The sequence below is a fragment of the Arachis ipaensis genome, chromosome B06 (genome assembly GCF_000816755.2).
Source record: "Arachis ipaensis cultivar K30076 chromosome B06, Araip1.1, whole genome shotgun sequence".
NCBI classification, from domain to species: domain Eukaryota; kingdom Viridiplantae; phylum Streptophyta; class Magnoliopsida; order Fabales; family Fabaceae; genus Arachis; species Arachis ipaensis.
The window spans coordinates 8,764,183-8,775,843 of record NC_029790.2 but is presented as its reverse complement, the minus strand read 5'-3'; the positions used below and the strand labels follow the sequence as shown (position 1 = coordinate 8,775,843).

At 27.9% G+C, this 11,661-nt stretch overlaps 1 protein-coding gene across 1 annotated transcript; it reads left to right on the top strand.

Moving 5' to 3' along the window:
* On the top strand, positions 7,529-9,812 carry LOC107646614. Its single transcript, XM_021103899.1, has 4 exons — positions 7,529-7,828; positions 8,342-8,463; positions 8,645-8,758; positions 9,226-9,812. Exons 2-4 carry the CDS (start codon positions 8,443-8,445, stop codon positions 9,505-9,507), a joined length of 417 nt encoding a protein of 138 aa, XP_020959558.1. The 5' UTR covers positions 7,529-7,828; positions 8,342-8,442; the 3' UTR covers positions 9,508-9,812.

Genomic DNA, 11,661 nt, shown 5'->3' with positions numbered 1-11,661 from the left:
GGAAAATAGAAAATATAGATTAGATAAGTAAACTAAAGAGAAGAAAAGATATAAGTGGATGTTATATGTGAAAGTAGTAACCGCTGTAATGAAATTAACAATTAACAACTGTAGTTGATGAAGGCAATGGAAGAAGACGAAGGCGAGAGTGTTGAAGAAAGGAGAATAACAGAACAGCAAGAAAAATACAAAAAAGTAAAAACTAAACTATTGAAAGGATAACGTACTCAAAACAAAAGGATATAAATTAAAATTAATATAAAATTAAACAAAATATGAACATGATAAAGAATACGAAGACATTGACAGAACAAACTATATAAACTAAAACTAACATAGAATTAAACAAAGCATGAAGATATTGATAGAACAAATGATATAAACTAAAACTAATATAGAATTAAACAAAGCATGAAGATGATGAAAAATGTGAAGATATTGATATTCATACCAGTTCATTTTCTTTTTATTTATTAGCAATTTGCAGACTGTCTTATATTTTTTAAAACTGTCATTTTAGTAGGAAGTTATTGGATTTTTCAAAACAAATTTTATGTCTATTTTGTCCTTATAATTTAGTTTTCAAAATAGTTTATTGTAGGATTAATATAGTCCAAAAAATTAGACACCAAAGTCATAGTCAATTCTCTGTATTGACTCTATATATTGTTGTTAGACTTATAATATATATGAAAAATAATAAATTAAAACTTACATGGCTCATGAGATAGAAAAATAAAGAGAAGAAAATAATCATAAAGATTAAAACAATAAAAAATGTATAACATAGTTCTTATCTTGCCACATTTAAATGTTATATAAGATTAGATAAAAACAAAAGGAGATACAGTACTATTTTTATACGTCAAAAGTTGGGAATAAATTAAAAAAACAGAGAAATGACTGAAAATATAGATTAGATAAGTAAACTAAAGAGAAGAAGAGATATAAGTGAATGTTATGCGTAAAAGTAGTAACTGAATAAAATTTGTAACTGCAGTGGATGAATGCAATGGAAGAGGATGGAGGCGAGAGTGTTGAAGGAAGGAGAAGAACCAAACAGCAAGAAAAATATAGAAAAGTAAAATTCAAACTGCAGTGGATGGAGGCAATGGAAGATGTGTTGTTATATATTTATAGAAGTAACAGAACTGTTTTCATTTTAGTGGGAAGTTAATAGAAGTAACAAAACTGTTTTCATTTTAGTGGGTAGTTATTTGACTTTTTTGTGGGTTAATAATTTTTAATTAAAAAAAATGTATTTTTACTATTTTGTCCATAATTTTAGTTTGTAAAATAAATTATTTGAGGGTAAATGATGTCTACCAAAATTGGACACCAAACTCTGGTATTGCCTTTATATATTGGTATAGATATAGATAAGAAGTTAAAAATATTCTGAACTTAAAAAACTTTTTACTAATAAAATTGAGTTTGTCCAAAATCATACAGAGACAAAGAGAAAGAAAAAGTTGAACTTTTTTTAACTAATTACAAAAATTTACCGCCATCAAAGCTATTAAATTTGAGTATATTAAATGAGGATTAATAAGAAGCAAACCAGACCAATAAATCTAAAAGTTTTTTATCTCTCTTTATATAGTGTTTCACTTTAAGTAACTAATTTTTATGGATAGTATCCAAAATTTTAAATGACAAACAAAATAATAAAAAGATTTCTATTAGATTATGAAAATTAATCTCATCTTTATAATACAATAGTATTATTTCAAAACATATAAAATAAAATAATAAAGTACATTTTAATTAATGTGCACAATAAAATAAATGTGAAACTTATATAGTAGCAGTCAAATATAGATAGCAATGGCTGTCTTTTGTCCCAAGTTACTATATTAAATTACAACTTACATTTATAATTATTAGTTAAAAAGCTTACAATTATGTATTATTTTAGTTAAAAATAATATATTTTGATATTGCTTTTTTAGGATTACTGATATCAAATTTTGATAATTGAAAAAAAAAAATTAAAAGCGTTATGTTTTACTTCTTTTAACAAAACTTCAATCACTCACTCATAAAAGTTAACAGAATAGATGGTTATAAGAAAAAATGAGAAAGGAGAACAAGATAATATAATAATGATGATGAGACAATGACAAGTATGTGTATAGAGAATAATAGTAAGAGAAAGAATAGTGTTTGATATAGCAAGATAATATAATAAAAAGTATAAATTAATAATTTAAAAAATAATGAAATTAAAGAAAATTTAAAAAACTAAATATAAAATTAAAAAAATAAAATATTTTTTATCAATTAAAATTATGCATAAAGATAGAGTGTGCTTTGAATATAAATTTTTATCTCGACTTCAAATTAAATATGATTAAATCGGGGCGAGTAGGAGCTGGTTCACCCCAGCACCGACCCTGCCCCGTCCCGCTAGTGCACCCGCCCCAAAAAAACCTGCCCAGCATCCGGAGCAGGTAATTACCTGTCCCGACCGGATAGGGGTGGGTCGGGAACTCCCGGGTTCGGGTACTCCTGCCACCTCTAGTTGTGTGGAGTTAAAGTTGCTGGGTTGGGTAATTGGCTAGGGCATCCTTCCCAGCATCCAAAACGATGGCGTTTTTGCAAAAGTTAAAAAACCGGTCGAGTCTTGGTTCGATTCGACCGATCGATTTTCGGCCGGTTCGACGATCTAATATCGATTTTTCAAATCTTTGGTTTCAATATCTGTCCGAACTGTTATTCCTTTTGGTTCGCAGTTTGACCGATTCGACCGGCCTGTTCGAATCGGTTTTCAAAACCTTGCTTAAATGTATTCAAAAAGGGAAATGAATGAAAAAGTTAAACTCATTTTGATAATTATCTATAACAATATATAATGCCAAAACATGGAGGTTTGGTGTCCAATTTTCTATTTCCTATTTTAACCCTACTAACATAATTCAAAAATATTATACAGGGATATAATAAAAATTATAAGTTAATAATTTAGAAAAATAATGAAATTAAAAATATTTAAAAAATTAAATATAAAATTAAAAAAGAAAAATAAAATATTTAAAAAATTAAAAAAAATTTAAAAATTAAATATAAAATTAAATGCTTTATTTATGTCTTACTTTTTTTAGCGAAACTTCAACAACTCATAAAAGTTAACGGAATAGATGGTTATAAATCAAAGTGATAGACAAAATTAAAATTTGCAATAATAATACTTGGTGATAATTAATTCAGGACGGTCGGGTGAAGAGGATATGGAAGGAAAAAGAAAAAACGAGAAAGAAAAACAAGGTAATATAATCTTAACAATATATAATGCCAATACATGGGTTTGGTATCCAAAATTCTTTTCCAATTTTGCCCTTCCTTCTATCCCACTATATTTATGTTAGTTATCTATAATTCTATAATAATTAATAATATTATCTATAACAATATATAATGCGAAAACCTTAAGTTTGGTGTCCGATTTTCTTTCCTATTTTAACCCTGCTAAGTGTCAACATAATCCAAAACTAACTTTACAGTTATGCATTTCACTACCAGTTACAAAAAAATTCACATGTAACTTCTTTTTCAATCCTCCACTTAAATAATCTATTTTTTTCATTTCTTTAATTTTCTTTACTTCTTTTACTCAACTCTAACATTTTTACCTTTTGAATAACTCTTTAGACAACTTCCTAAAATAGACAATGACTATGATAAATATTGGTTTTAAAAGCATGTACGAAAAGAACAAAAGAATAATTTATGATGGAAAAAGTGTTCAATTATCATCAATAGTAGTGATAAGTAATTTTTGGTAAATTTTATTATATTTTGTGATATTCATTTAAATTATATTTTATTTAGTTTTATCTTAGTTTTAGTTTGTACCGTTTTGTTCTGAGTGCAATGTACTCTATAACTTCACTCTAATTATTTTATTAGAGCTTTTGTTGTAGTTTCTTAAAAAAATTTATCATCTTTGTATTTCTTTTGATGTTTTTCTTCTCCTTTCTTTAACATTCTCAGTTGAATTGCCTCCATCCTACTCATTTGCCTTCCTCCACTGCGGTTATAAATTTTTTTTTCAATTTACTTACTCAATCTATATTTTTAATCCATTTTTTATTTTTTTAATTTGTTACCAATCTTTCACGTAGACAAATAGCTTATGTTTTTTTCTCTCATTAATTTGATTTGACAAAAAAAAACAGTATCTTAACATTTTATATGTACATTTTATTTATTTTTTTGACATGTCTGTATTTAACTATTTGTCAATGATGGGATGAAAAAAATTTATAAATATTTTTTAATATTTTTCTTTTTAAATTGCTTTTAATGGGATAATTTTTTTATTTTCTAAAATATTTGATTACTTAGAATATTGTATTTAAAATTTGAGTATATAAATATTTTTAAATTAAACTAAAATAAATAAATTATATTACAAAAAAATTTATTAATTTTGCCTTTTACAATATTATTTGTTTGGCATATTAGCTTAGTTATTTAATTGGTATATAATGCATGTAAGAAAATCACACTTATCAAGTGTTTCTTAAAATATTCGTATACTAATTTTTTAAATAATTAATTATTTAGAGTATTGGATTTGATATTTAATTACATAAAGTATTGTATTTGTCATACAAAAGACATAAAAAATATGCACATATCAATGATAAAGTGAACAAACTCCATATAACATTAAAATGGATAAGATAAGAACTTTGTTAATTAATTTTTATTTTTTAATTTATTAGTTTTTTATATATCTTTTATTTTTTGGATTATTTTATTTTATTAGGCATTTTAATTTATTTTATTGTATTTTTTTATTTTAAAAATTTTAGAGTCTAAAAGACTCCTATTCAAATGATTCAAACCAGATGATTAAAAAGTGGTTTAAGAGAATAGATTTGAATTTGGGTAATTTAGCATTTATTAATGAATAACTACTAGAAGAGAAAAATTATTGCATAAATAATAGAAATAAGTTGATAATATATAGGCTAATTTAGAAAACCAAAAGAAAGTAAAAAAGTAAAAAAAATTAACTTTAATTTTGAAGATAAATAAAAAGATGTGACATTTTATACATTAGATAATTTAAATGATACTTATTATTATAGGAAGTTAAAAATATTTTTACCTAAAAAAAATTTCATAATAAAATTGAGTTTGGAGAGAGAGATATAAAATTTTCTAACTAATTACAAAATTTTTCTATTTATCTTTATATAGCGTTTCACTTTAAGTAACTATTTTTTAGCGATAATATTCAAATGATAAATTAATCTCACCTTTATAATACGATGACATTATTTCAAAACATGCAAAATGAAATAATAAAGTACAGTTTAATTAATGTGCATAATAAAATAAACATAAAACTTATATAGTAGTATTCAAATACGATAACAATGATTATTTTTTGTCCAATGTACTATATTAAACTGCGACTTTAATTTATAATTATTAATTAAAAAACTTACAATGATGTATTTTTATTTTTTTATTATTTAGTTAAAAATAATATATTTTGATATTAATTTTTAGAATTATTGACATCAAATTTTGCTAATATAGCAAAAATTTTGAGTATTTTTTGTCTTAAATTTCTTCTTAGTCGAACAGAATAAGACAACTAACACGCACATCAAGAAAAAAATTATAATTTTTATATATTCAGATATTCAAAAGACACAAAATTCTTTTAGCAAAACTTAAACAACTTATAAAATTTAACAAAATAGCTGGTTATAAATAAAAGTGATAGACAAAATTAAAAGTTGTGATAATGATATTTGGTGATAATTAACAACCATCGAGTGAAGAGAAGGTGGAAGGAGAAGAAGACGAGAAAGGAGAACAATGCAATATCATAGTGGCTGTATATATGGTAAAGTTATTAAAGTGGGTATGAAATTATATTTTGCATTATTTGATATTTAATATTGAGGTTAGTTTAATAAAAAATAATTTCAAATAAATAATAATAATAACTTATTTAATTCAGTATTTATAACAATAAATGAGATTATCGTACCCTTTTGGCCGGGTCAACCCCTCCAGTCGTGCTCCCTGTCTCTATGTGTGCTCACTACTCAATTTGCTTGCTTTTAGATTTTTTTTTTAACTGTTATTGTTGTTAGTTAATTTGTGAACTGTAATTTTTTATTATTGTGTGGTTTAGGATTGTGAATAATCTTAAATAATTGTTGTCAGTTAATATATGAACTGTGATTTTTCATTATTTTGTGGTTTAGGATTATGAATAATCTTGAATAGTTGTTGTTAGTTAATATGTGAAGTGTGATTTTTCATTACTGTGTTGGTTAGGATTGTAAATAATCTTGAATAATTGTTGTTACGATTTTTCATAACTGTGTGGTGTAGGATTGTGAATAATCTTAAATAGTTTATCATATGGCATTTTATGGTTGTTTTTTTTAATTTGACTTTTGAGTTTGTATTTTGAAAGAGATCATAATATTGTGGTTTAAGTAATATTTTTACTTTTGATGATTTTTAAAGTTTATATTATATTATAATTATGTTTTACTCTGTATTTATATTTTATGTATTATTTTATTAAAAACAATTTTTTTGGTTGAACTACAGTCAAACCAATTAAACTAATAAATCAGTAGTTAGAACGGTTTGATGACCGATTCGATTTAAAAACTTTGCTATATAATGACAATGTATTGTAGGTACAACAGTTTTTAGCTTTTATTTTTAATTAGGGAGCAGCTTTACAAGAGTGGTTATGGCTAATTGGCTAACTTAAACTTGGCAAATTTCTAAGAATAGTTTTCATTATGGCTTTATGCAATAAAAATGGATATTATTAAGTTTGTTTGGGATGAAATTCGGTTGAAATTATTCTTTATTTTTTTAAGTAAAAAATATTTATATGAATAAAACATAATTTATCAAAAAACATGAAAAAAATTCATTTAAAATATAAATTCATTTTTTAAACCGAAAATATATAAATTTATCTCTTAATCAATTTTAAAAAGGTGTTTGTTACCGTAAGATGATAAATTCATACGTATCGATACATTAAAAATATAGACAAGTAGTAACAAGTTACGTGGAATTTATTTTCCACATCAGCATTTAAATTTTTTTTTTTTAAATATATATTATATCACCACTTTTACTAATATACCCTTTTAATTAAATAAAAATAAAAATATAATTTTTATTTAATTTTATAAAAAATCTTAAATATCCTTATTTTATTTTTTTGGTGACATATCTTTATTTTATTTGATTAGACAAAAATACTCTTTTAAATTAATCAAATTTTAGAATTCAATTAATCATAATTTTATAATGAAAAAGTCTAAGGGACCAGTAGTTTTATTGAATTTTGGCCAGCATGTAGAGAAAGGTGAGCCATTAGATGGAAATCTCACACTAATCTCACACCATCAAATCATCATTAATGGTTAATTAATGGCTAACAATCACAAAAATTAATGGCCCTAACATTGCTCTTTTATAATTTCAAATAATTTAAACAGCAAAACAAAAAACATATAAAAAAAAAAAAAACAAAAATCACATTTACTCTTCATCTCTGGTTTCAGAAACCCTTTCTTTGAATCGGCAGGTTTTCCATATTCTTCGTCTTCTTCTCTCCTCTTCCTATTGACTCTCTCTGTCTCGCTCTCTTCCGCCGGAGCTCGATCTCTCTCATATGTCTCACTGTGGCGTCGCACTCAATATCTCTCCCTATCTCCTCTCTGGTCTTGCAATCGAGGTCATCGTTGCGTCATAGAGCGTCGCCTTCCTCCTGGTTCCGTCTTCCTCATTCTTCGTCACTGTTGTCAGCCTCTCCCTTCGGGTAATTCCCTCCCTATGATTTCTGTGATTTGAATTATTATAGCATTGGTGTGATTTTTGTAATTAGGATAATTTGGTTTGATTTATGTGATTTGATATTAGTTGTTAATTTTGACAAATTGTTGAATTCTTATTTTATCTGCATATGTTTCTGAAACTGTGAATGCAATTTTCTTAATAGAAAAATTAATTTAGATGACAATAGTTTCATTTTTCAAATGCTGCATAGTGTCTTAATGCACAACTAATTTCACAAATTCTAAGTGATGCACTGCAAGATGCCACTTAGCTATTTTCAATCATGAACAAAATCTCTGAAAAAAAACAAAATCTCTAAAAATTTTGGTACTAATAGAATCCACCTGAACAGGACAAAAACAGAACAATTCAAAAAATAAATCTCTTCAAAAATTCAATTTTAGTGAAGTGGTTGGTGAAACCAAATACTTTACATAGAATACACTTCATTGGCTACAATCTATTACCAAACATCCTTTGTGTTTGTTTTCTACAGGTGGCAGTCCTAATCTTGAACTTAATTTGGGCATAGCAACTCCAGGACATGGTCTGAAAGAAAACAGGGGGAAACTCCGGTTCCCCTGGGTCCCTTACAGCATGCATACTGGAAGAACAATGGTATAGTTGAACATCAAATCAAATCTTCACTTTTTTTAAGGTTCATTCAAAATTATGCTTTCACAAGCCTTCATTCAAATATGGCTTTCTCTTTTTGAAGGTTTGTTGTATAGTTCTATTAATTCTTCACGTCTTTGTCCTACCTAGTGATCATAACATGTCGGGCTCTCTCCGTTTGTAGGTGGAAACCAATGTTAATTCGGTAATTGGTAAGCTATCTTCAAAAAGGCTGGTTGCAACTGAAGAGCATCCTTCTCCGTGGAATGGCGTGAATCCTAGTTTCTTTCCCAATCAGGTAAATTTGCTATCTGATATCTCATTTTCGAATTGGAGTTGATTGCACATTTCCTTCAAGTACTTCACATTAATGCGTTTGAATGATACCTAAAGTTAGAAGTTGATTTTTATGTTCAGGTATAAGTAATGAATTTTGTGAAATTTTGGCCAATCGATCTTGTTGGATATAAAGGGAATTGTATCTGTGTGTGTTTATATCATTTAATTTTCGTATTTCAATTTTTTTTTTAAAAAAAGTGCCTGAAAATATTATTTGGTGTCAGTCATAAACAAAATGATGAATAATAAAGAGCTCAGCAACATTATATTTTCACATACTATCCATAGAAGGTTCAGACGTTGCAACACTCTGCATCCATTGAAATTGAACTGTCTAGTGTAATCAATTCCATGATGGCATGCTTTATTATATGCAGCAAAAATCTTTGTATCCTGGCTTCAAAGGAATGTTGAAATATATGGCAGGAGAGAGCTGATAGGATCAGCATAGATCATTCCAAAGGACTACCCGGTTGGCCATGGAAAATGCACAACCAAATCACTGCTACCCTGTTGCCTCCTTTCTCTGTTGCAGCATCATCAGGATTCTCCATCTCAGCTACATTTCCATCGAGCGCCATCTTTCCGGCTATATCTGTGTACTATGCATACCAAAAAACATGGAAGCCTTTTAATCCAATCCTTGGAGAGACCTATGAAATGGTTAACCATGGTGGAATCCTTGGTGCCACCTCCTACAAAGTTTAATAACCTGATATTTGGAAGCAGCAGTAGAAGTTTATCTATTATGATTTATGCAGTAGCTGAAAGCTTTCTTGTTGGAGAATGTCTGTTGAAATAGTCGGGTTCATGCGGTTTTGTTTTATGATGCTTAATTCATTTTTCTCTTTTAAGGTCTTGGTAGTTTGAATTGTTGGTCTCCATTCTCCTATTTTTCCTACATGTTTTGGAGAGAATGTTGTTATATAGTGTTAGGATGCTATGATTGTTATTGCTGGGCTTTGTATTTGTGTCTCGTATACTTCAAATATATAGTGGGAGTTTGTGGTTTACTTGTTGCTATTGATTGTAAACCATTAAAGGATGTTCGCGGTTTTCTCTTTCCGTGGCATTGTCTCACCGCACCTTGCTTATTGGTGTTAAGTGTTCTTTATAAAATTTGAGTGCTTTGTGGAATTCCATTGTTTAAAAATGAGTTTGGGCTTTAAAATTAATTTTTCATCAGTAGTTTTTTAGACATAACCAATCAAAAATGGTGGAATGCATTAGGTTCTTGTGCAATTTGGAGATATTGATTCATTAATTATGTTTCTTTCAGTACTTCTTTATTGGAACCACTAAGTTTAGATTAATTTTTGGTAGGCTACTTGCCAGTTCGCCAAAATTGGGATGGATCGGCATATTTGGCCCAGATTTTTTTGCCGGGCGGGATAGGGGGCAGGGTGGGCCAGCCTGCTTGCCAACCCTCCCCGTCACTATCCAATTTCAAATTCTAGTTAGTCCTCTTTAGTTTGGTAGGTTTCATGATTTTCGTGCCTTCCCTGCTCTGCATCTCTGCAGATCATTGTTTAGGAGTTATGGTGTGCATTTTGCTGCTTGAAGTTCCAGCACCATCAATAGGAAACACGTTTTGGGATCCTGATCCAATCGGAGACGGATTCAAAGACCTCTCTTTCTTCTTGCTTCTTGTTCTGCTAGCAACACCATTAACCATCACCATGCTGAACCAAAAAGAAGCCTTTTTGTTTTCCGTTAATTTTTCTTCTTTCTTCCTGCTCCTTTTCGCCTTCCGCAGAAAAACGTTTTTTTTTTTGTAGAACAGCTTAGGGAGGAAGGAACGTGGAAAAAAAAGAAGAAAAAAAGAGAGAATAGGTTGCAGAAGACAGGCAATGGCAAAGCTATTCTGCCTTGGTTCTCTACTGTGTGTTAATGTAAAAGGCGCCAAAGAGAGCAAAGCAAATCGGGTTGTAATGGGTTTTCCAAATATGGTAACTTGGTAAGTAAGAGTCAGAGTAAACTTTTTTTGGTACTAATAAAAACTGACACTATCTTTTCAATTTTTTTTATATTTGATAAGCTTGGCATGTATGAAATAAAAGTTGTGATATACTTTAATATTGTAATTTTTGATTTTTTTGGAAAGTGTGAAAGATACATAAATCGGAGGGTCCGATTTCTATACTTCAAATTTTTTAATTTTTTTTAACAGAAATTCCTCGATCCGATTTCTGTATCGTCACAATTTCCTCGGTCCGATTTCACAAATCCTTTAGTCCGATTTCTGTATCCTCATAAATCGGACAGTCCAATTTTTGTTTAACTAATTAAACGGTCTCATATTTAAGAATAATACCCCATCAACCCACATTTTAAAAAAACACACACACAACACTTAACATTTGATCTTCTCTTACAAGAAAATGGAAACCCAAGTTACTCTTATTTTTATTTTATTCCTTTTTTCTAATTTAATTTTGGTAAAATTTGCATGGCCCCCTCTCCTCTCTTCTCTCTTTCTCACTTCCTGCATCTTCTTAATTGCTGCATTTTGGGGTAAGGAATTATTCAACCAATTTGTTTAACTCCATATCTTGTTATTATTAATTCTTGTGTATATATGTATGTGTTGCTATTATTATTACATCTACATTTTATTTAATTTTTTCTTGTTCTGTTCTATTTGTTAATTAGCTTGACAAATGACAAGTCAAAATTTCTGAGTTATTTTGTTTTGTATCCATTTATATTATATCACTTTCAATTTAACTATAGAAAAAAAGTATATATATATTCTCAATTTTTCTAAGCAGTAAAATTCTATTCGATCGACTACTTTCTATTTTTAAAAGTATATATATAATTTTTATGATTTAACTAAAATATGCTAGGTATATTTATGAA

Excerpts from the sequence above, each read along its gene's own strand:
- LOC107646614 (XM_021103899.1), top strand. The coding sequence starts at position 8,443 with ATGCATACTGGAAGAACAATG. Across the intron at positions 8,464-8,644 it reads TGCATACTGGAAGAACAATG|GTGGAAACCAATGTTAATTC; the intron begins GTATAGTTGAAC and ends CTCCGTTTGTAG. Across the intron at positions 8,759-9,225 it reads CTAGTTTCTTTCCCAATCAG|GAGAGAGCTGATAGGATCAG; the intron begins GTAAATTTGCTA and ends AATATATGGCAG.